Source organism: Tasmannia lanceolata, unplaced genomic scaffold (genome assembly GCF_043159265.1).
Source record: "Tasmannia lanceolata isolate RefF3 unplaced genomic scaffold, GAP_Taslan_0.1 ptg000006l, whole genome shotgun sequence".
NCBI classification, from domain to species: domain Eukaryota; kingdom Viridiplantae; phylum Streptophyta; class Magnoliopsida; order Canellales; family Winteraceae; genus Tasmannia; species Tasmannia lanceolata.
In genome coordinates, this window is record NW_027518683.1 from 12,615,451 (window position 1) to 12,639,032 (window position 23,582).

The 23,582-nt window shown below is 37.5% G+C and overlaps 3 protein-coding genes across 3 annotated transcripts; 2 read left to right on the plus strand and 1 right to left on the minus strand.

The window, feature by feature from the left end:
• Positions 1–2,184: 2,184 nt before the first annotated feature.
• Positions 2,185–4,156, minus strand: LOC143878738 (zinc finger BED domain-containing protein RICESLEEPER 2-like). Its single transcript, XM_077380982.1, has 4 exons — positions 3,754–4,156; positions 2,919–3,659; positions 2,511–2,687; positions 2,185–2,252 (listed from the first exon to the last, which is right to left on the minus strand). Exons 1-4 carry the CDS (start codon positions 4,154–4,156, stop codon positions 2,185–2,187), a joined length of 1,389 nt encoding a protein of 462 aa, XP_077237097.1.
• An 11,612-nt stretch (positions 4,157–15,768) lies between these two features.
• LOC143879741 (xyloglucan endotransglucosylase protein 1-like) lies at positions 15,769–18,099 on the plus strand. The gene is made up of 3 exons (XM_077382277.1): positions 15,769–16,155; positions 16,270–16,463; positions 17,578–18,099. The coding sequence occupies exons 1-3, from the start codon at positions 15,862–15,864 to the stop codon at positions 17,978–17,980; spliced, it is 891 nt and encodes a 296-aa protein (XP_077238392.1). The 5' UTR covers positions 15,769–15,861; the 3' UTR covers positions 17,981–18,099.
• A 2,976-nt stretch (positions 18,100–21,075) lies between these two features.
• On the plus strand, positions 21,076–22,396 carry LOC143879745 (putative xyloglucan endotransglucosylase/hydrolase protein 23). The gene is made up of 3 exons (XM_077382282.1): positions 21,076–21,423; positions 21,517–21,710; positions 21,809–22,396. The coding sequence occupies exons 1-3, from the start codon at positions 21,151–21,153 to the stop codon at positions 22,200–22,202; spliced, it is 861 nt and encodes a 286-aa protein (XP_077238397.1). The 5' UTR covers positions 21,076–21,150; the 3' UTR covers positions 22,203–22,396.
• Positions 22,397–23,582: the final 1,186 nt, after the last annotated feature.

Below are 23,582 nucleotides of genomic sequence, written 5' to 3' on the forward strand. Positions count from 1 at the left end.
AGAGAAATTATATGGTGCCCAACCATGAAGTAGCGTCAAGGTGGTACTTCAAAAGTACCACCCTTGATATTTGATCCAACAGCAGCCTCTTAAAAAGTGTGCTGTTGTTAGATCAAATATCAAGGGTGGTAGCTTTTTGACGCTACTTGACGGTCTGACATCATATAAAAACTCTCTTCCCCAAGCCTTCCAAATGGTAAAACTCCATACCCATTGCCATTGCCATTAGGAAAAAAACTCAATTGGTTCTCTTTATTTTGCTTTGGATAATAAACCTAGGGAAATGTTATCAGCACTACTGTATTTTGACGAGGGCACTCCTCACTTTATTTAAAGTACAGCATGGCCCGCACCATAGGATGATCCAAACCGTCCATTAGATGGGCCACATCCTAAATAGGTTGTGCCCCAAAAATCATTTCCATAGGTTGATCCTAACCCTCCGATCTATTGAGGGTTAGGATCAACCCTTTAACATTCAGACCGGAGGGTTATGAGCCTATGGAAATAATTTTTAGGGCACAACCTATTTAGGCTGTGGCCGATCTAATGGACGGTTTTGATCATCCTATGGTGCGGGCCACCCCGTACTTTTAATAAAGTGAGGAGTGCCCTTATCAAAATACAGTAGTGCTGATAATATTTCCCTAAACCTATGCTCTGGTATGTCCATTGTCCTCCATTTTGCTTTGGATAATAATGGAACCACTCTTTCCATATTTGGCCGGTGGTGTACATCTGTTGGACACTGATAATATATTTCTGTGGTGGTGTCAGTATTTTAGACCATGGAACCACTATAATTCTTCTTTTGGAACCACAATTTTAATTTTGGCAGCACATTTTTAAATCTTAGAACCACTATCTTGGAAATAGAACCACTATTTTCATACGAAACTACTCTTTGGATATTAGAACCACTCTTTTCATACTGGAACCACTTCGTTCGGGAGTCCGAATGACCCATCGGACTTCCGATAGGAGTCCAATAGTTTGTGATGGAAGTGGTACCCAATCGGGAGTCCGACGGAAACAACCAGAAGTCCGAGTCGGACTCTCGATTGGTTACCACTTCCATCACAAACTACCAGACTCTTATCAGAAGTCTGAAGGGTCATTCAGACTCCCGAACGAAGTGGATCCAGTATGAAAAGAATGGTTCCAGCATGAAAATAGTGGTTCCATAATGAAAAGAGTGGTTTCAATATCAAAAGATTGGTTCCATTATAAAAAGAGTGGTTCTAATTAGGGTTGCAACTCAGGCCGGGCGGGTCAGGTCGGGTTGGGTTTTTTTTTTGGAAAACCCAGGATTCTTAAACCCGGCCCTACTCGAGGTAGTTTCTCAGGCCGGGCCGGGTTTTTTCGTATCATCGCCTTTTTTATGACGGCAGTTCACTTATGATGAGGAATACCATATGAAAATTTACTAATAATCACTTAAGTGACAATTTTCAGAGACCAAATCAGAAGATATGTCCCGAATCGGGTACCTCTGACATGCATTGCAAATACATTTAAACAGGGAGAAAGAAGAGCATTCAACTCACTTTGAGAAATATGAGAAAGATATAATAAGCTTCCAGTGTATAAATTTGGTACGCAAAACATGTTGGGAGATGCAAAATAAGACAAACAAAATGCAGTCTCCTGTCAGGGATAGGCATTGATAACACTGCTTCCAAAACTTCATTGACCATAGGAGTATATGAGGAGCAGCAGCCTATGTACTCGCAAATTACAATACAGAGAAAAATTATACAAAGGTTCTCTAGAATTGGGGTGGCACCTGTTGTGTAGCTCCACCTGTTGTGTAGCTCACCATTTCACGCCATTCCTATGCTCTTACTTGTTAAGATTGTTTAACCTGGATGGCTGGATGTAACCATGAGATCCTAAATCAAGAAAAGTATGTAAGCTTTGGAAGCACCAAAATGTGAAGCTGTCATCACCATAAATTATATATATCAGAAGAGTACTTCAAAGTTCAAAGAACACAAAAGAAAATGAATGCTCCATCTTTGTGGCATTTCATCTAACATAACCACAATTGCAACTATGACACATAATCACAACTAACAAAATAACAACTGCAACACACAATCACAACTAACAAAATCACAACTGCAACTATGATACATATAAGAGAGTTTGAAATGCAAAAAGAGTCATTCTACAAAAAGAGAGTCATTTAATCTTAGTCATCAAGCTCTGGAGCGGTGAACATATAACGGCGCCTAACACATCATTCAACTCTGCAACCAGAAAGAAAAGAGGATCACTCAACTATTTAGAAAAGTAAAAAAAATAATATGTGAGTGTTTATTTGAAACATGATTAAAAATTCGCAAATGAAATTTACCCCATCTCAAAATATGGTATAGATATGGCAAGATTGTTGCATGCTATGGAATTTGTAGAGGTTCGGCGAGGCCTTCAAAAAAGGAATCAAAATACATAAGAATTTTTCAAATATATTCATAATTATCAAAGCAAATGAGTTGTTAAAGTACCTGATTCAATGATTTCAATATCATTTTCATGTTGGTAGATTTCAACTTCTTCATTCGTATCCTCACATGTATCATCTCGTAGCCAATCTTGAGTGCAAACCAATGCTTGCACAATCCCAGGACTCAATAAACTTCGGTAATTATCAAGAACTCTACCTCCAGTGCTAAAAGCTGACTCTAAAGCAACCGTAGATACATGAATGACCAAGATATCACGAGATATATGAGAAAGTAGAGGATATTTTGAGCTATTAATTTTCCACCAACTCAAAATATCGAAGTCATCAGTGGGATGATTTTTTTCTTTCAAGTATTGTTCCAACTCCGACGACGACCCTACATTATTTTTTTGCTGCATTAATCTTGAAATTTTTTATTTTTTTTGCATATTAGAAATCCTTCTCTCACCACTACAAGTTCCACTATCCACTTCTGGCTCTTTCTCCATTGAGTGTACAACACGCTTTTGCCTTGCATTGTAAATGGATACATACTTATCATAAATTGCAAATGTCTCCCGCTTAATACATGAAACTTGTGCGTTAGCTTCATCCTTGGAAAAAATTTCATCATACATAAAGCTAAGATATTCAATCTTATACTTGGGATCCAAAACCACTGCAATAGCAAACATTGCATTGCATTCCTTCCAATACTTATCAAACTTAATTTGCATCTTCTTAGCCATTAAATTAATAGATACATCATCATGATTTGCCATATCACGCAAGCGTACTTGAATTTCAAAATTTTCATAAAAATAAAGATTGGAAGTGGTATATTTATGGCCAGAGAAAAGTTTTGTTGCATCAAAAAAAACTTTCAGAAAAGTGCAAATAACTTTAGCCTTCTTCCAATCATCGATAGTAGGAGCTTCTCTCGCAAAGTTGGAATCTCGTGCCTTTAAGCGGGTGAAGGCACTCTCAAATTGTACGGCGGACTCTAACATAAGAAATGTGGAGTTCCACCTCGTACACACATCTATGCATAAGCCTTTCTTGTTAGAAATTCCTTCTTTCAAAACACGCTCTTCAAACTGTTGCTTTCTAGCTTGTGAACCTCTAACATACTTGACACTACCTCGAATGACAATGACCGATTCTTTTATCTCATGTAACCCATCTTGTACTATGGGATTGATCACATCTGCTGCACAATGCATATGGAAAAATCGATCTCCTTATAGTAACATTCTTTTTCTAGAAAAGGATTGGAGCAAGTGTTCTCACAAGTACATTATTACTCGAAGCATTATCCAATGTAATTGTAGTTAATTTACAAATATTCCATTCAATCGAACACATTTCAACTACATCGGCCATAACTTCTTCACTATGTGGAGCTGGAACCATACAAAAATTAAGAATTTTTTTATGCAACTTCCAACTATCATCAATAAAATGTCCAGTAAGGCATACATAACTTAAAGTTTGATTTGATGTCCAAATATCCACAGTTAAAGAAACCCTCTCACATGTGCTTATCAATCTTTTCAATTTAGACATATCCTCTCCATAGATATTCAATACTTCTTTCCTCACAGTTGTGCATGACACAATATTGAGCCGAGGTTGAATTACCCTCATAAAATTTTGAAAAGCAACCTTATCAACAGTATTAAATGGAAGTTCAAGCATGACTAACATGATTGTCAATTCTCTTCGAGCTCGGTTTTGGTTAAACACCCAAGGAATAGGACATGCCCCTTCCTCACCATCATCACCCTCTCTAATTGGATCGAAAGCCAATAATTTCTGCCTCTTGTCTCTTGTCGAGTACGGTTTACATGTATTTTTCAGATGCCTTATAAGACTACTGGTGCCACTGCTGGTTGGGCATGCTAAGGATTTTTTACAATAATTACACTTAGCCTTCAAATTAAATCCTACAGTTGTTTTGTCCTTTGTAAAATGATTCCACGCATAAGATGTGACCGAAGACGCTTTTTTATTAGATGTATTCGTTGTGGAATCTCCATCAGTGTTAATAGTATTACAACATTCTCAGAAGAAGAATTTAATACCTGGATGATACATAAGTAATTATTCATTTACAAACAAAAGGGTTAAACAATTAAGTGGACGCTACATAATTGAGAATGAGATAGATGCATAGCTATAATAAGCAAAAAAGTAAATCTTACATCAGTATCATTGTCGATATCCTCCATTTCCATTTAAAATTGATGGAACCTCTCGATGCTCTACACAAAGAAAATGAGATACAATGTTATGGCATGCATAAAAAAACAGATATTTAAAGAAAAAATGAGTACACGAAGGACATAACTCCATCCAACATGTTGACATAATCCCAACATGTCACCATTTATACATGAAATTTCAATGTGTAATCCAAAGTTCAAAACTCCATTATGCTAACATTAACAGGTGATAGAGAGGGGTTTTTGGAATTTTTTTTAATTGCATAATGATCACATCTGCTGCACAACGCATATGGAAAAATCGATCTCCTTGTAGTAACATTCCTTTTCTAGAAAAGGATTGGAGCAAGTGTTCTCACAAGTACATTATTACTCGAAGCATTATCCAATGTAATTGTAGTTAATTTACAAATATTCCATTCAATCAAACACATTTCAACTACATCGGCCATAACTTCTCCACTATGTGGAGCTGGAACCATACAAAAATTAAGAAATTTTTTATGCAACTTCCAACCATCATCAATAAAATGTCCAGTAAGGCATACATAACTTAAAGTCTGATTTGATGTCCAAATATCCACAGTTAAAGAAACCCTCTGACATGTGCTTATCAATCTTTTCAATTTAGACATATCCTCTCCATAGATATTCAATACTTCTTTCCTCACAGTTGTGCATGACACAATATTGAGCCGAGGTTGAATTACCCTCATAAAATTTTGAAAAGCAACCTTATCAACAGTATTAAATGGAAGTTCAAGCATGACTAACATGATTGTCAATTCTCTTCGAGCTCGGTTTTGGTTAAACACCCAAGGAATAGGACCTGCCCCTTCCTCACCATCATCACCCTCTCTAATTGGATTGAAAGCCAATAATTTCTGCCTCTTGTCTCTTGTCGAGTACGGTTTACATGTATTTTTCAGATGCCTTATAAGACTACTGGTGCCACTGCTGGTTGGGCATGCTAAGGATTTTTTACAATAATTACACTTAGCCTTCAAATTCAATCCTACAGTTGTTTTGTCCTTTGTAAAATGATTCCACGCATAAGATGTGACCGAAGACGCTTTTTTCTTAGATGTATTCGTTGTGGAATCTCCATCAGTGTTAATAGTATTAGCAATATTCTCAGAAGAAGAATTTAATACCTGGAAAATACATAAGTAATTATTAGATTACAAACAAAAGGGTTAAACAATTAAGTGGACGCTGCATAATTGAGAATGAGATAGATGCATAGCTATAATAAGCAAAAAAGTAAATCTTACATCAGTATCATTGTCGATATCCTCCATTTCCATTTAAAATTGATGTAACCTCTCAATGCTCTACACAAAGAAGATGAGATACAATGTTATGGCATGCATAAAAAAACAGATATTTAAAGAAAAAATGAGTACACGAAGGACATAACTCCATCCAACATGTTGACATAATCCCAACATGTCACCATTTATACATGAAATTTCAATGTGTAATCCAAAGTTCAGAACTCCATTATGCTAACATTAACAGGTGATAGAGAGGGGTTTTGGAATTTTTTTTAATTGCATAGTGATCACATCTGCTGCACAACGCATATGGAAAAATCGATCTCCTTGTAGTAACATTCCTTTTCTAGAAAAGGATTGGAGCAAGTGTTCTCACAAGTACATTATTACTCGAAGCATTATCCAATGTAATTGTAGTTAATTTACAAATATTCCATTCAATCAAACACATTTCAACTACATCGACCATAACTTCTCCATCATGTGGAGCTGGAACCATACAAAAATTAAGAATTTTTTTATGCAACTTCCAACTATCATCAATAAAATGTCCAGTAAGGCATACATAACTTAAAGTCTGATTTGATGTCCAAATATCCACAGTTAAAGAAACCCTCTGACATGCGCTTATCAATCTTTTCAATTTAGACATATCCTCTCCATAGATATTCAATACTTCTTTCCTCACAGTTGTGCATGACACAATATAGAGCCGAGGTTAATTACCCTAATAAAATTTTGAAAAGCAACCTTATCAACAGTATTAAATGGAAGTTCAAGCATGACTAACATGATTGTCAATTCTCTTCGAGCTCGGTTTTGGTTAAACACCCAAAGAATAGGACCTGCCCCTTCCTCACCATCATCACCCTCTCTAATTGGATTGAAAGCCAATAATTTCTGCCTCTTGTCTCTTGTCGAGTACGGTTTACATGTATTTTTCAGATGCCTTATAAAACTACTGGTGCCACTGCTGGTTGGGAATGCTAAGGAATTTTTACAATAATTACACTTAGCCTTCAAATTCAATCCTACAGTTGTTTTGTCCTTTGTAAAATGATTCCACGCATAAGATGTGACCGAAGACGCTTTTTTCTTAGATGTATTCGTTGTGGAATCTCCATCAGTATTAATAGTATTAGCAACATTCTCAGAAGAAGAATTTAATACCTGGATGATACATAAGTAATTATTAGATTACAAACAAAAGGGTTAAACAATTAAGTGGACGCTACATAATTGAGAATGAGATAGATGCATAGCTATAATAAGCAAAAAAGTAAATTTTACATCAGTATCATTGTCGATATCCTCCATTTCCATTTAAAATTGATGTAACCTCTCGATGCTCTACAGAAAGAAAATGAGATACAATGTTATGGCATGCATAAAAAAACAGATATTTAAAGAAAAAATGAGTACATGAAGGACATAACTCCATCCAACATGTTGACATAATCCCAACATGTCACCATTTATACATGAAATTTCAATGTGTAATCCAAAGTTCAGAACTCCATCATGCTAACATTAACAGGTGATAGAGAGGGGTTTTTGGAATTTTTTTTAATTGCATAGTGATTACTGATTAGTGACAGTCATAAACCCTTGGCACAGATCCATTCATATAATTGACCAGTCACTTTTGTAAAACGCAACCACCCAGAATTAATTTTTTAGGTTTGTTGAGGGAAAAAAAATTAGATCCACTTTAAAAGTATAGGGAACGATGAACAATAAGAATAGTTCTACTAACAATTAAAACTTAAAAGCATGTAATAAAACAAGAAGACCAAAAATGGAGAACTTTCAACCCAATTCACATTCCGCTTTCAATAACGGTTAAAAGCATGTAAAATTAGATTCTCCAGTGGATTTTCAAAAGAATAGATGAAGGAATTTCAATCCAGTTCACACTTTCTGTTTTCCTTATTAGCTAGAGTTCACAAATGCATCAGCTCAAGATCAATAAAAATAAAACAAGAAGACCAAAAGGAAAATGGAAACCTAGGAACTTGTCACATTGAAACAACACTCAAGAATAATGAAAACACATATTAGATTAACATTAAGAAGACAAACCCCCCCCCCCCCCCATGAAAACAGAGGTAGAACAAAAAGCCCATGAATGAATGTACCATTTTGCATTTTTTGAAACAATATTAAATCTAAATCAAGAAGACCAAAAACCCCAAGAAACAAACAAACGAATAAGAGGGTTGAAGATCCCCACAGTAATTTCTAAAATCCCCTCGATAAGTTAAACCCGACCCAACTAAGAACCCGACCACTTTGAACCCTACCCACGTTTTTTCGGGCCGGGTTGATGCGGGCCAGGTAAAACCTGACCCAAGTTGCAACCCTAGTTCCAATATCAAAAGAGTAGTTCAAGTATGAAAAGAGCGGCTTTTGTATTATGAAAAGAGTGGCTCCTAAGTCAGAAATAGTAGTTCCATTTCCAAGATAGTGGTTCCAAGATTTAAAAAGGTGCTGCCAAAATCAAAATTGTGGTTTCAAAAGAAGAATTATAGTGGTTCCATGGTCTAAAATACTGATACCACCACAGAAATATATTATCACTGTCCAACACATGTCCACCACCGACCAAATAGGGAAAGAGTGGTCCATTATTATCCAAAGCAAGATGGAGGACAATGGACATACTAGAGCATAGGTTTATTATTCAAAGCAAAATAAAGAGAACCAATGGAGTTTTTTTCCTATTGGCAATGGTAATGGAGTTTTTTTCTAATGGCAATGGCAATGGGTATGGAGTTTTACCGTTTGGAAGGCTTTGGGATGAAAAAAGATAAAAAGTGAAAAGGGTAGTGAAATGGCATTGTGATCCGTGCCTAAAAAGTGGAGGAAAAAGCAAGAAGGGTATTCTTGTCCTACAACATATCTTACTGTACCTGACAGCCCCTCTCTCATGATTTTCAAAAGTCCACCCTTGATTCATAATTTCAACAAAACTTTGCATTTTTTCAATAATTTTTTCAAAAATATATTCATTTTCTGAAAAGAAAATGAAAAAAAGAAGAAGAAGGGTGGAATAACTCGGAAAGGGGGTTGAAGAAGGAGAGGAAATATGTTCATTACATGTAGATCATATTGCAAATAATTTTTAGACATATCCAAAGAGGCCCTAAATCTGCTGATGAGAACATCATAAATATTCTAGATGATGCTTCATAAATTTCCAAGAATATGTGTGATATGCAATATCGCGGTTTAAAATATGTCATTATGTGGATGTGGATTGGTGTCGGCACCCTTTGATATACCCATAAATCAGGCATGGCCGATATATCGTAGGAGGACCATCGGGACCATCAAACCTTGTGCACACGTGTGGTATCTAATGATCAAGACCGTTGAATTGGTGGGCCTTCACATATATTGTTCATGGCCAAAAGTTAACAACGACTAGACAACGCCAACTGTCTAATCAGTCAAATCTCTGAGAGTGAGAGTGGACCATTGCTCATAATTTTCTTTTAATTTTTAACCGTCTATTTATTAGCTATTAATTAGTTGGATGGGTAAGATAGTACAGATGCTGGGATATTAAAGAGGCTCACTGGATTAATGTGTACTAGGGATGCAACTTGGGTCGGGCTAACCCGAACCCGACGCGATTTTGGCTCGGGTTGGGTTGGCATTTCCTCGGGTTGGGTTGGGAAAAGCTAATCCGATTGATTTTCGGGTTGGGTTAGAGTTGAGGCCTTGGCAACCCGATCTGACCAGAACACGGCCTCCCTCTTCTATTTTTTTCAGGATTTTCTTTGGATTGTGTTTTTTTCCTTGTATTTTTTTGTTTGGCCCTAGATGAACCTGAACCCAAACTGACTCAACCTGAACCCAACCCAACCCGATTTGGAGGCGGGTTGGGTTAGGGTTAACAATCCTCAGCCCGATGCTCGGGTTGGGTCGGGTTAGGGTTGAGGAAATGTTATCTCAGGTTGGGTTATGATTGGCCTCAACCCGACCCAACCTGACCCGAGTTGCATCCCTATTAATGTGCATACTTTCCACATGGACTGTGGAGATTGTTAGGACAGTAAATCATGCAAGTCATCGTTGTGGAACTCTTGTTTCTTATATAAATTTCGTGATATATTTGCCAATTTGTAGAAAGAAGAATCTACATGAGACTTTTGGGTATAAATAATCTCTACTGGCAATTAGGTTACATGCCCACTAATCCAGGCAGTCCATTTGGTGGGCCAGCTCTTAGATGTGCCACAGACTGAAACTCATAGAAAATCGGCTCCTAACCATACAACAAATAGGCAATTGGCCACAAAGGGCCCGTCCACTGGACGGTTGGGATTGCTTCTTGGACATGAAATTTTAGGACCGTGACCCATCAATTAGATTCTTTATACACCAAATTTCGGTGTAGTTATACATAACATAATTCCTTAATAATCGACTTGTCTCTGGAGTTATTTCTATTAAGGACATGGCACAAACTCAGTCCAAGAAGTGGAAACATGGCTCCAAATGTCCCTGAGATGATAGGAGGTGACCTTGACCAAGAGTGACTTCTCTACAAGAGATAAAGAAGTAAACCAAAAAAAAAAATCTTAATTAGGACGAGATTAGGACTGATTTGAACTACCGTCCCTAATAATATATTGAAAGAATGGGTGACTCCCTCTTTCTCTCTCTCATCTTAATTAGGACGAGATAAGGACTGACTTGAACTACCATCCCTAATAGTATATTGAAAGAACGGGTGACTCTCTCTCTCTCTCTCTCTCTCTCTCTCTGCGTGAAAAATTATTTGCATTTGCTAGATGCTACAACTGGCTTTTTTTTGTCAAGTTTAGGGCTGTTTGGGACTTAGGGTCGAGTCTCCAAGGAAAGTTAAGGTAGTGTAAGTAACAATATTTCTAAAACGTCACATTTCCAAAAGGATACAATTGCTTTTTCTTTGTTTGGTTTCATGTCACTCTCTCAAGACAGCAGTCATCTTGATCTTATCTCCGACCTAGTCAATGCCAATCAATCAGTTGATTAATCCAATGTATAGAGCATATACCAAACATTCGGTGTGCACACTCACTCCCCCAGTTTTTATTGGGTGGACCCCAACTTCTTAGCAACTTGTGAGCAATTATAGCATACGCTGATACGCCTAGTATTCGGTGTATGCTCTGATGATTCCCCATTAAAATAGGGTTTGATTTACATCAAATAAACATGCATGACAATTCTCTAGGAACACTACTTTCATTAGTTTTTCAAAGGCTACTGATTTTTACTACTCCCACAACCAAGTTTTGAAAAGGAGATGAGTTCATCTTGTTTTTTTATTACTTAACCAGCTGTCAAAACCTATTAAAATTCCCAAAAAGCTTTCAGCAGCCAATTAAGAAAGAAAAGACAAGATAATTTTGTCTCATTATCTAAACACGGTAGCACAAAAATCAGTAGCCTTTTTTAAAAAATGGTCCCTGATAGGAATATTCTTTTGTTGAATGACAATTTAACAAACAAAAGAAATAAAAAAAATTAAATGATAATAATATATTCTTTTTTAAAAAAAATTTCCATTGTACTTGTTGAGATTAACATTGGCTGTATCTTAATATTTTGCCTTGTCCATATTCAGGGTTGTTATGGAATTGAATTTTGGATAAGCATTCGCTTATTGGTTTGTGGGAGGAGCAAATCATACTAATAGGCTCTTTAATTCCACCCTTATCTCTTTATTTATTTGTTTGTTTAGGTTTGACGATGATGAGCTTTGTTAGGTTCTAGGGGAGGCCTTCTAAAAAATTAGACTTCAACATCAAAGCATATAACCTTTAGAAGAAGGTGACTTGTCTTTTGTTAGGGTCTAGGGGAGGCCTTCTCCAAAATTGGACTTAAACATCAAACCATATAACCTTTAGAAGAAGGTCTGTATAACTAGTCATTTGTTGTTACCAGACACAACTCATTCATTACATTGCCATTTTTATTTTATTTTTGGATTTTACTAGGTAATCCCTTCCTGTTTGTACTAACCCTAATCCCTGTTTATGCGAACATACATCGATCGATTAGGTTATCCTTAATGGAAAAAGGATAATTCTTAAATTCTTATACATACCTTTCTAGTACATCCTCAATTATCACAATGGGGCAGGAAATTCTGGACGTGGGACATTGAAACTTTGATTTCCTGTTTTTTATAATTTAAAAGTTGCCAAATAATTCAAAACACCAATTTGAACGATAATTCATCAAATTCTCAGATATTACTCGTTAATTTCACGAGAAATTTGAAACTAAAGTTGAACACAAATTAATCCTGATCTAACAACCGCATGCACTAAACTATCATTTCATGCCTTTTGTTGTCTTAGTTAGAAATAGAAGTATATATACATAGTAAATGAAAAATGTGGGTTTCCAAATTTTTGCAACTCAAACATTTACCGGAATCTCCAAACATTTATTTCACTGATTTAATCCCAAATTAGAACTTCGTGACTATGGCACGGCATATGATCTTTTCCCTATATCAAAAAATGGAGATTTTATATGATATAAGGGCTTACAACAATACGGTAGGGGTACCACCCTTGATATTTGATCCAACAGCAGCTCACTTTTTGAGGAGCTGCTGGTTGATCAAATGTCAAGGGTGGTACTACCACCCTACAAAGGCCTTATTGTTGTAAGCCCTTACACCTTATAATTTCTCTCAAAAAATGATTCATTCGATATCTGCTGTCTTATCTTTTGATTCTACCCTTATTTTGGAAAAAACTGCATAATTTATTTAGAACAGAAATGGTATTTTACTTTATCCAGAAGAATATTTAATGTTGTGTACCATCCTCACTTATGTGATTAGATAGTGGTTGCTGCACGACATCAATCTCCTATTCGAGGCATGAATATCTACTTGGGTGGGCCACACAGAGTATGATGCGTGCATGCACTGATTAATTGTTGTATGTGATGTATATAGGCAACCGATTATGTGGTGCAAGCCTCATTTTTACTAAAAAAGTTCCCTGGTAGATTTAAATTTCATGTTAATTTATTATCTATTTCCAAGAGGGTGTTCAAGTTCATGACTCAAAAGTCAATGCCAATTGACCTAGGTATGCACAGAGAAATTCAGATTCAATGGCAAAATGATCCATTCACTTTAAATCCCAGAAAAGAGATTTAAAAGAAGGAATGGGAAAACTGGGCTACCGACATTGTTGAAATAGTTCACTGTGCCATTAAAGAAAGCAATGATTTCTAACCTTTTGCTACGAAAAATGGAGAGATAGAGATCCTAAAAGTTGTTTGGAAAGAACCAGATATTTTGATCTCTTCTCTCCACGCCAATTATGCAAGCTGGCTACACAACAAGGTTACAAGAAATGTAGAGAATATATAAATGCCTAACACCCAACAAGAAAAAACTAATGCTTCATCTTCATCTCCCTCTTGTTTTATGCGAGTAGGACTTTGCCAAGTCAAAAAGCAATGTATCTGTCATGACAACTGCATGCCATTTATTCATGGGCTCAGTTCTTCTCCAGAAGCCCAGCTGTAATTGGGCCGAAAAGTACATTGTGAGGGGTTATCCTAGGGTAAATTTTTTGAATAATGTTTGGCCCAGCCTATTGACATATCCTAGGTTGGGGAACCTTTGATTGATGATCAAATTTTACAGCCTCCTAGGCTTGAGACTCTTGTAAATGGATCCGATCTGGTTTCGGGCTATCCATTTTTTGGCCATACCAACGATTGGGTTCGGCCCATTGATACGTTTAGCTTTAGTACATTATTGAAGAATTTAAAATCAATGCTCTGTTTTAAAACAATGAAGATTCTAACTGTCACATTTTTGGGTTTATTTATGACATTAACCTTTTGGAGGGTTTTATTTCTGAAATTTACCAACTGAAAGTTGTAATAGATTGGGCCAAGACCTAGCTGTACTAAACCACCCTCCTTCGCCAGTCCATTGTTAGAGTTTCAGGCCCAGACACCAACTGGGTAACATAGGCTTGTATCAACACCAAAATGCTAAGGATAACCCTTCAAGCCTTGACTTTAATGCCCAAGTGAACCATTTGCTGGGCTTAAAAGACAAAACCCATGCCTCAACCATCCCCTATCTAGTATCTGTTGCATTTGGTTGTGCCTCAACAGGACATTGGGCTTTTCAAACATTAGTGGACCAATTTTAGTCCACCACATTAAATTGAGATGTATACATTGCTTGTCACAACCATAGTCACTTTGATGGGCCCCCATCATAAATGGGCTACTATTATAAAAGTCACACTTATCAATTACAACAACCATAAATGGATGCCAGTTTAGTAAATGGCCCATCCAATTAGACCATAGGGCCAATTGTTCGGTGGTGATTTGAAGTATCGATTACCATGATCTTTGGAAGCTACAAAGAAGCCCTTGATCTACAGTCATTACATGGTGTTAGACCCTATTTTTCCAAAGAAAAACAGGGATGGATACAGCTACCAACCATAAAAGTGTTAAAACAATGCGAGTAGTGCCACTATCAAAATATGGTAGTGCGGATATCAATTACCTTTATCGTTTTAATCTCTGAAATACCACGAAAATATCATGATAAATTCACACTATTTTTTGTTATCCTGATTTGGTCTTAAAATTTATATTTGTATGCATTTGAAATATTTTTCCGATCCTGGTTACTATACCAAAAACTACTTTTTTCAATGATTTGAAATTTTGAATCATTCATACGTGGGTCCCCCGCCTTAAATAGGATGTGACCCAAAAAATCTTCTATGTGGAACCGCCACGACGATTCTAACCATTAATATTAGATTGTAAAATAGGAAATGATATTTACGCCCCTTGTAGGGCTAAAAGTGGCCATAATAATGGTTTTAAATTTTGGATTTCGGTGGAGACCTACACCGAAACCACCCAAAACCGAAATGGTCATTTATTTCAGCCGAAATTTCGGAATTTCGGTCAAAATTTCAGTTTTTTTGAAATTTGACACAAAAATTCTGTTTTTTTGTTAATTAATTTAATGTTTCACCGAAATTCGACCAAAATTTAATATTGAATAAAATGTTAATTTCGATTTCTGTACCAGATTTCGACCTAAATTTCAAAATTTCAAGGTCCAAAACCGGTACCGACCTTGGCCATAATGCGAAAGTGGAGGTGGACCGATTTCTGTATCACTTCCCTTTGTAAAACAGTAAAATGGATAGCTTACACAGTTATAAATAAAAGATAAAAGTACAGGCACAAAAGCCTTGAAAAGTCAAAGTTTCAGGGTTGTTCCATGCATGTGATAATTGTCCAGGATCCATTGATTGTGAGGCCAAACAAATGAATGATTTGGATCACTAAATCACTTGACCACACTAGTGTTTTTTCCTCGAAAAATACACTCGGCCACCATATGGCTTTCACTAAATTGCCAAGGTTCTTTCATCCCCTACTTCTATACAAAACATTAAAAATGAAGACAGAGTTTGTTGGAACAGTGTTCATTTTCTTATTCTTGGTAACCATGGAATTTATTAAGAAGGAAATAAGGATTCCTTAACAACCATGCTAAGAACCTCGATCCATTTGAATGAGAAACGTCACTGCAGGTAGGCGGCCAAAGGAAAAACACCGGTATATTATGGTACGTGGATAGTCAGCATCACAACCGGCTCTGATACCGCGTTACCATCATCACATTTTTTTAATATGAAAAGAGAGTTTCAGATTATTACTCTTTCAAAATTCAATCTACGACCAGCTCATTACATGTATAATACTATTGCATGGCAAGAAACTTTCAAGTCTCCTTATTACTCTTTAGTCTTTTCCCCTATATAAAGGCCTAAAACCCATGTACCAATTCAATCACAATTACCATTTCTGCTACTAGTTGTCTAGCCTTCTCATGGCTTCTTCTTTCTCTTCTTCCCTTGCTTCTAATGCTAATATCATGTTGCTGGTTTTGCTATTAGCAAGCTCTCTAATGGCTGCCTTTGCTAGTAATTTCTACCAAGATTTCAACCTCACTTTTGGTGATGGCCGAGCTCAGATAGTAAATAATGGAGAATTGCTGACACTGTCCCTTGACAAATACTCTGGCTCTGGCTTTAAATCCAAGAATGAATATCTTTTCGGAAAGATCGATATGCAGCTTAAGCTTGTCCCTGGAAACTCTGCCGGAACTGTCACTGCCTATTATGTATGTGTTCATTTTCATGCCCTTCTATATATATTTACTTTACATCATGTTTGTAATTAGAAAAGCTTGCCATGGTTTTGATTCTTATGCTAATATAGGATAACTGTGTTGCAGCTATCTTCTCTAGGGCCGACATGGGACGAGATCGACTTCGAGTTCCTTGGTAATCTGAGCGGAGACCCTTACATCTTACATACAAATGTATTCAGCCAAGGAAAGGGTAACAGAGAGCAGCAATTCTACCTTTGGTTTGATCCCACAAAAAACTTTCACACATACTCCATCTTGTGGAATCCCCAAGTTATCATGTAAGCCTTCTGACAAAGTATGAAAAGATTTCAATAATCTGCTTCTTGATTACACTCAACACTGATAGTTCTTATTTAAAGCACTCAATAGGTAAATATGAAAAGTTAAAGATTAATATGAAAGGAGATATCCTATTCTTAGCAACCACCCTATTCTTAGTTGCATAATCTAGTCCAACTACTAAATCCACGCCAATCAATCCAACAAATCATATTCTTTTTTCTATTGGTAAGTTGGGGTTAGGCGGACCCCTACAAGTATATTAAATAAAGAAAGATGATACAATCTCAGGAACAAGACCATTGCCCAATCATTAGAATAATGTGTAAGGAAAAGGGCAGAACCACTAGGGTCATGATATCCTGGCATACAAACTCAAAACAAGCTAGAGAAAAAAAAAAACACTAGCTTGATTTGTGCACTTGGTGGGGCTTAGGAGACATGTGATCCTTAGAGCAGGACCGCATACTTGGGTGAAGCCAGGTTTACTGATCTAGAAGGTCTATCATCTTCTGGATATTCTTCCTTGTTCTCTGGCTTTTTCTTAGCTCCTGAACATTCGGGGATTCTGTTTTTCTTTGATGGAGGAGTTCTGTTTTCATTTGTTGGGGTGCTCTTCTTCTCCAGCTTCCTGTTGACTCGTTAATTTCATTGGGATGGAGATAGCCCACTTGTCGGCAAAGATTGCAAGAAGAGGGAAGCAAGTGTTCTTTTTTCCTTTGGACTTTTTGCCGTGGTCTTCTTCAGTGAGATTGAATTCCTATTGGAAGGATGTTCCTTCCAAATTCCAGTTTCCTTCTTCAACGACGGATGTCCCTTCCTCTAGGGTATCTAAAGGCAAGAATCTATTTCCTTGAATCTTGAGGGGCTATCTCTTTGAAACTTCTATTTGGGACTCCATTTGCTTCAAGTTCCCTTCCTTCGATGGTAAAGATCTGAGCATATTCTCTAACACCTTAGAATCAAATCTCCTTTCACTTATATATCCAATCATCAAGCACACATTACTCAATAATAGTGATTGATTTCTCTATATACATGTCTCAATTTTATTAGTTTAGTGGTCTTTCTACAATGTTTCTTACAATTTTTACTTGGTTACCCACCTTTCAGCTTCTATGTGGATGGCACTCCCATCAGAAAATTCAAGAACTTGGAATCAATTGGTGTTCCCTTCCCAAAGAATCAACCCATGAGGATCTACTCGAGTCTCTGGAATGCGGACAACTGGGCAACGAGAGGCGGACTAGTCAAAACTGATTGGACGCAAGCTCCCTTCACTGCATCCTACAGCAACTTCAATGCCAATGCTTGTGTGTGGTCTTCTGGTTCCTCTTCTTGTACTTCAAAATCTCCATCGTCTCTTGCTAACAATGCTTGGCTAACACAAGACCTGGATTCGACAAGCCGATGGAGGTTGAGATGGGTACAGAAGAATTACATGATCTACAACTACTGCACCGATTTAAAGCGATTTCCTCAGGGACTCCCACCGGAATGTTCCAACACTAATTAGTCTTAGAGAGACTCAAACACCATCGAGGTGGAGATGATATTGTGCCGGATGATTTGTTTATTGTATTATGTTATTCACATGTATTGGTCAATTAAATAAATAATCATTTCATATCACAACAGGCATTCATTGGCAATGGGCATGTCAAAATTCGCTTAAATAGACGCCATTTCATCACCCTTGATCAAGGGTTAGGATCATTTGACCATGGTAGGACTAGGCGGAACATGCTGAAGTTCAAAAAGAATTTCTTGAACAAGAAGTTCAGAAACAACAGCAAAAGTTAAACAAGCTCTTTTTAATTAAAATATTTTTTAACTCCATTTTCATTTGAAAGTTTTTCTCAGCGCCGTGATTGTCTTACTCTTGGCGACCCGATTCATGTTTTCATATTCATATAAAAAGTATAAGATATGCAGAAGCTGAAAGTGATATATTGTGGGCCCATATATACTAGTGGACATCCTCTGTTACTAGGCTAAGCACAAACGTCTTGGTCACGATCTAGTCAAATCTCTCATCGGTCAGATCGGATTCCTGTGTCTTTAGAACCTACTTCCTGTGTCTCAGTCATGATCCATTTCAAATCGGACCATCAATCGGAGCTGTGAGCATGAGCCACAATGGTGACAACGCAAAGGGCAAGCAACAAGGGGGGAGGCACATATAGCGTGGTAGTGGCCACAGCCTCCCCCCCCCCCCCCCCCCCCCCATGACTTTCAAAATCCCTTTTTTTTCGTAAGGAAAGCTGGGAGTTAACCTGCAACCTTAGTAAGCATGCCCCCTTAGTGACCCATGCAGGCAAAGTGTAAATTAGTCCGGCCTCCAAGTGCTCCGCCACTGACAAGCGACTTAGGTCAATGGTTAGAGAAGGATGAGAATAGTATGACTCGAGAGTCTAGACGTGAGAGATGAATGAAAAATAATAAAAATAAGAATAGTTCAGAAAAGGGAAATGTGATCAGAGCAACCATATTTTAATATTTGCACAAACCCAAGTGTCTTTTCTTCTTTAATCGGCTCGTGAGGGAAACGTAATAACCTTTTGACAGCCCCTTAAATACTAAAAGACAGCTGGGTTTGTGCAAATATCATAACATGGTTGTTTGGAAAATGTAATAACCTTTTGACAGCCCCTTAATTACTAAAAGACAGCTGGGTTTGTGCAAATATCATAACATGGTTGTTTGGAAAATGTAATAAACTTTTGACAGCTCCCGGGCTTGTGCAAATATCATAATATGGTTGTGTTAATAATTATTTTGAAATACATTTGGCTTATTTTTACTAAAATAATACTTAAAGTTAGAAAAAAAATTAGAGGGTATTTTTGTAAAATAGTATAATAAATTTGGATTTAGGACTCTCCCACAGGCTTTTGTTAGTGGTCTGGATCTGACCGCTAATAATTTCGGATCCTATGATTGGTCTCGAAATGTATCCGTGGTACCTGGTAACGTGTCTAGATCCTGTTTAAGTTCGTATTCCGATTAGGACTGTCTAGGTCCATTAACACCCCTATCTAAGTCATATGATTTTACTCATATTAAATAGGGGTCTTGGCTTTGAGCCTGACATCTAAGGCTAAAAAAAAAGGATTAAAGATTCTCAGGTGGCAAAATTCTGAAATTGCCAATGGGAGATACCGAAAATAAATGTGTAAGAAAATTAGTGCCCGTACTATTTTTTCCAGAGAAATTATATGGTGCAAGGCCCTGAAGTCCAGTGTAGCCCGACAAAGGTACTGCCCTTGATATTTGATCCAACAGCAGCCTCTTAAAGAAAGGGCTGTTGTTGAATCAAATATCAAGGGCGATACTGCCTGCACCTGACTTGACGCTCGAAAACCATATAAATGCTCATTTTTCTAAGCTAAAAGACAGTTTTGCCCTTAAATCAAATAAATCACAGTAACAAATCTCATTTTTTATTCTGTTCCCAAAATTCAAAAAATAGTTCAATTGTAACAAAAAAACTGATCCAAATCTTTTGAGTTTCAAAACTTGGAAATTTGGTTTAGTTTGACATCGACAAAAGCCCATTTCTTCGTAACAATTGAGGCAAACATCATCAATGCAATGCATATATAAGAGAATCCCATTTTCCTTCTTTCCTCGCGGAATAATATTTGAACTTCCCAAAATAATGTAGGATCGCAGTAAAACTCCAAGAACTCTCCACCATTCATAGAAAATTAGTGCTATTGATGAATAAGCTAGAGGGCTGTCGCCACAACACCCACCTTCCGCTTTCTTTGTTGAGGTGTTTTAACTTTTGCATTCAAATTTGATTTCGATTAAGATTTTTTGAATTTTATTTTTAATATTTCATTTCCTAAAGTCATATAGATCCATGTGTTCTGATTGATTTCATAGTTTAAATTCTAGTTCCATAGTATAGAATTTAAATTCTATAGACTAAGATCCTGAATTGAATTTCTAGATTTAGAATTCAACTCCAAACCATATGGAATTTGTTTGATCTCAAAGTTCCATGAATTAATCAAATGAATTTCGCCTTCTAACAAGTTTGTGTGTGATTAGGATTATTAATGAAACGCCCAATATAGGAATATCTCACTCAAATGTTAATGCCCATGTAAATCAGCAATTTAACTTCTCTTGATAGAACCCACGAAGACACCTTATAGATCAAAGGCCTAGGATCATCCGATCAAAGTGAGAACAATGCCAATAGGCATGACATGTTCACTCACTGGATTCCCATCATCCAATGTTGTTGCCCATTCTCCCGGTGGGCCATATCTTAAAATCTCCATCACCATCATATGATCCCAGCCATCCGATTATAGTAAACATTTCTAAACATCAACTCACTTTGGTAGCCCCAGAACTAACTTCCTTTTTTGCCCCTTAGTTTAATGACATACGAAATATAAAAAGTTCACAACTATACAGCTGTTTTCTAATGTGCGAGTGTGCGACCATGCTCACATTCGAGAAGCACGTGTCGCTGAAAATTTCATCTGGCTCCAACCTGTACACCATAACACCACACTTTCCTCTTCACGGAAACTTCATCTCCACTTTCCCACCAACTCCACACTCTCTCCTTATATAAACCCCTCTCCATCACACTCTATTCCACAATAACTTACAATCGTTTCTCCATTTCGTTAACACTCTCAGCCCCATTTGCTACCAAAAAAAATGGCTTCTTCTAAACATTTCACAGCGATCCTAGCCTTTCTATTAGCAAGCTCTCTAATTGCTGCCTCTTCTGCTAATTTCTACCAAAATTTTGACATCACATGGGGCAATGGTCGCGGCCAAATATCAAACAACGGAGATCTGCTTACACTGTCATTAGATAAATCCTCTGGCTCAGGGTTCCAATCCAACAATCAATATCTCTTTGGAAACATTGATATGGAATTAAAGCTCGTACCCGGAAACTCTGCAGGCACCGTTACTGCCTATTATGTAAGTCTCAATTCCTCCTTTTCCCATTCCTCATAGACTCATGTCTAAGTTAGAATTTTTGTTCCTAATCTTTTGTGACTGACTATGTTGCAGCTTTCGTCTCAAGGGTCGACATGGGACGAGATTGACTTCGAATTCCTAGGCAATCTTAGTGGAGACCCTTACATCCTCCATACTAATATATTCACACAAGGAAAGGGCAACAGGGAGCAACAGTTCTATCTATGGTTCGACCCCACCACAGATTTTCACACTTACTCCATCCTTTGGAATCCCCAACACATCATGTAAGCTCTCAAATCTCTTGAATCCATATAATCTTCAAATAACCCAATTGTAATTACTGGATACTAATTTACACTTTGATTGATTTCCCCTGTTTCAGATTCTCTGTAGATGGTATACCCATAAGAGAATTCAAGAATTCAGAATCGATGGGAATTCCATTCCCAAAGAATCAAGCCATGAGGATATACTCGAGCCTTTGGAACGCAGACGACTGGGCAACAAGGGGTGGGATTATCAAAACTGATTGGACACAGGCGCCCTTCTTTGCATCCTATAGAAACTTCAATGCCAAGGCCTGTGTTTGGTCTTCGGGTGTCTCTTCTTGTGCTTCAAATTCTACCTCTTCTGATAATGCCTGGCTCACGCAAGAGCTGGATTCGACTAGCCAAGATAAGCTGAAATGGGTGCAGAACAATTATATGATCTACAATTACTGTACCGATTTGAAGAGGTTTCCTCAAGGCCTCCCACAAGAATGCTCCATCGCATAGAGTGGCGAGAGAGACCCAAACGCCATCTTACTTACCCAGAGATATTGGTGTGCATAGTTATTCGTTTATTGGTTTCTTCCTTGTAGACTGCATACTTAAAGTTCTTTATTTGATATTTGGCCAGTGTCATTGTTTCTCAAACAATAGCAAGAATAAAAAATTTCCAGCTTTTGGTGCTTGTGTTATATCACAAACAGGTATTCTCTTACAATCTGCTAGTTTCGTTTATAATTGTTGTCGTGGGCAAGGAAGCAAGGACCCCTGTTCATCTAAAAGAGAGGAGCTGCTATAAAATCTATTAATAAAGGGTTCTTTCTTTAACTTGAAAACATAAGCTTTGAGAGCTACTAAGACCCTTTCGCTGCATATATTATGAGTCTACTGCTGCCTCGTGCATCTCTCTGGCACAATACTTAAATGTATCAGCAAAGCAGCATATAGTGCCGAATCTAGACCTGGCAAACGTTTTTTAGACTTCATGTGTTTTCACAGCCACCCAACATATAAATTCTCTATTAAGACATCCTTCTAAGATTTTATATGATGGCCAAGTGTAAAATCCAGTATTTTTTGAAAATTATAGTCGGGCCCATTTTAAAAGAGAAATGGGTTAGGATCGGTTAGGATGAGCTACACACTTGCCGGTAGTGAAAATGACCGAGGATTTCATTAGTTTTGGTGGGGATCACTCTATTTCTTGTACTCACGTGCACGTGTCACGGTAATAAAATTCGTCTTTTTTTTAAGAAACGGACTCCCGTTTTGTTGTCAGCCCTCCAAAAAAAACATAAATATAAAATCATAGCAGCTCTTGTCTGTATAGAAACAGAGGCAAGTTTTAGTTGCTTCAAGAAAAAGATCATAATCAGATATTTCAGTTCTTCTCGTTTATTTTTCGCAGAGAGAGAGAGAGAGAGAGAGAGAGAGAGAGAGAGAGAGAGAGAGAGAGATGGAAGAAGAGAGAGAAGACAAGAACCTAGAGAAAGGATCATTCGATCCGGCCACGGGCCTATCGGAGCTCCGGCTCGATTGTCGGTGCTCAGAAACGGTTCTGTTCTCGGACCCATGCCTGTGTTGTGGAAACAAGAAACGGGTATTACAAAGAACCACGTGGGGCCCCGTTAAGAAGGTTTCTCTTACCCCGTTGGATTCTTTCCGGCGATCAATTTCTGCTCCGGTCCCACCTCCCATTTCTTTCTGTCCCAACAATTCCACCCCTCCTGAAAAAACCCTTGTAGGTTTCACGGCAACACCATTGGAGCCCTCAATTGTCGGATCTTTAACGGGTCCGAATTCTGCTCAGATGGTCCTAATGACGGAGCCCGTGTCACCAATTCTCGGTTCTTTTGGCCGTTCCGCTTCTGCTCCAGACATCCCCGC

Coding starts and splice junctions, on each gene's coding strand:
- LOC143878738 (XM_077380982.1), bottom strand. CDS start 4,156: ATGTTAGTCATGCTTGAACTTCCATTTAATACTGTTGATAAGGTTGCT. Junction 3,660..3,753: donor TACATTGGATAATGCTTCGA/GTAATAATGTAC, acceptor TGCATTGTGCAG/CAGATGTGATCAATCCCATA. Junction 2,688..2,918: donor GGATAGTGGAACTTGTAGTG/GTGAGAGAAGGA, acceptor CGGTTGCTTTAG/AGTCAGCTTTTAGCACTGGA.
- LOC143879741 (XM_077382277.1), top strand. CDS start 15,862: ATGGCTTCTTCTTTCTCTTCTTCCCTTGCTTCTAATGCTAATATCATG. Junction 16,156..16,269: donor GAACTGTCACTGCCTATTAT/GTATGTGTTCAT, acceptor ACTGTGTTGCAG/CTATCTTCTCTAGGGCCGAC. Junction 16,464..17,577: donor TGGAATCCCCAAGTTATCAT/GTAAGCCTTCTG, acceptor CCCACCTTTCAG/CTTCTATGTGGATGGCACTC.
- LOC143879745 (XM_077382282.1), top strand. CDS start 21,151: ATGGCTTCTTCTAAACATTTCACAGCGATCCTAGCCTTTCTATTAGCA. Junction 21,424..21,516: donor GCACCGTTACTGCCTATTAT/GTAAGTCTCAAT, acceptor ACTATGTTGCAG/CTTTCGTCTCAAGGGTCGAC. Junction 21,711..21,808: donor TGGAATCCCCAACACATCAT/GTAAGCTCTCAA, acceptor CCCCTGTTTCAG/ATTCTCTGTAGATGGTATAC.